The 1,178-nt window shown below is 47.9% G+C and overlaps 1 protein-coding gene across 1 annotated transcript; it reads left to right on the forward strand.

The window, feature by feature from the left end:
* Positions 1-674: 674 nt before the first annotated feature.
* emp2 (epithelial membrane protein 2) lies at positions 675-869 on the forward strand (the record flags this gene model as incomplete). Its single annotated transcript, XM_029748669.1, is given in 1 exon segment — positions 675-869. A coding segment is annotated over 1 exon segment (170 nt), but the record flags the coding sequence as incomplete, so codon positions are not given.
* Between the last annotated feature and the right edge of the window lie 309 nt (positions 870-1,178).

The raw sequence follows: 1,178 nt of genomic DNA on the forward strand, positions 1-1,178 counted from the left end.
AACTCTAACCCCTCCTAACCCCTCCTTCTCCTTCCTATCCTAGTTCCTAACTCTTCAACCCCTCCTTCCTCCTTCCTATCATAGGTCCATAACTCTAACCCTCCTTCCTCCTTTCCTATCCTAGTCCTAACTCTACCCCTCCTTCCTCCTTCCTCTCCTAGTTCCTAACTCTAACCCCTCCTTCCTCCTTCCTATCCTAAGTTCCTAACTCTAACCCTTCCTTCCTGCCTTCCCTATCCTAGTTCCTAACTCTAACCCTCCTTCCTCCTTCCTATCCTAGTTCCTAACTCTAACCCCTCCTTCCTCCTTCCTAACTCTAACCCCTCCTTCCCCTTTTTAAATCCCTAGTTCCTAACCCTCCTCCTTCCTCCTTCCTATCCTAGTTCCTAACTCTAACCCTCCTTCCTCCTTCCTATCCTAGTTCCTAACCCCTCCTTCCTCCTTCCTATCCTAGTTCCTAACTCTAACCCCTCCTTCCTCCTTCCTATCCTAGTTCCTAACTCTAACCCCTCCTTCCTCCTTCCCTATCCTAGTTCCTAACTCTAACCCCCTCCTTCCTCCTTCCTATCCTAGTTCCTAACCCCTCCTTCCTCCTTCCTATCCTAGTTCCTAACCCCCCTCCTCTTCCTCCTTCCTATCCTAGTTCCTAACCCCCCCTCCTCTTCCTCCCCCAGGCCTGTGCGTGATGATCGGAGCGTCCATCTACACGGCGGAGAGGGAAGGTTTTACGGAGGAGTCTCTGAGGAAAGGGGGCTACGGTTCATCCTACGTCCTGGCTTGGATCAGTTTCCCCATGACCGTCATCAGTGGACTCATGTATCTGGTGTTGAGGAAACGCAAATAATAAAAACTAATCTCGACAAAACAAACACGACGTCTAAAATCTCCTGCCTGTAGGGAGAAGTGTCCATTATTTTGACCTCCACACGTTATACATTTTAAAGAGGGAAGTGAGTTAACTAACAGTCTGTTAGCTAAAAAGGTAACTCCAAAAAACGTTGTTGTTGTTGCTAAGAGCGTCTGTTTTTAAAAGACCCAGTGTAGTGGAGAAATGTTTTCTCCACACTGTGTGGTTGGAATGGGACTGTGACATATCAGTGTTTTTGGCTGGGGTGGAGTTGGGGCCTTCCACGGTGACGTCAATGCGGTTAAATGTTTAGTTTAATAGACCAATGAAA

This window comes from Salmo trutta, unplaced genomic scaffold, assembly GCF_901001165.1.
Source record: "Salmo trutta unplaced genomic scaffold, fSalTru1.1, whole genome shotgun sequence".
Lineage (NCBI taxonomy): Eukaryota > Metazoa > Chordata > Actinopteri > Salmoniformes > Salmonidae > Salmo > Salmo trutta.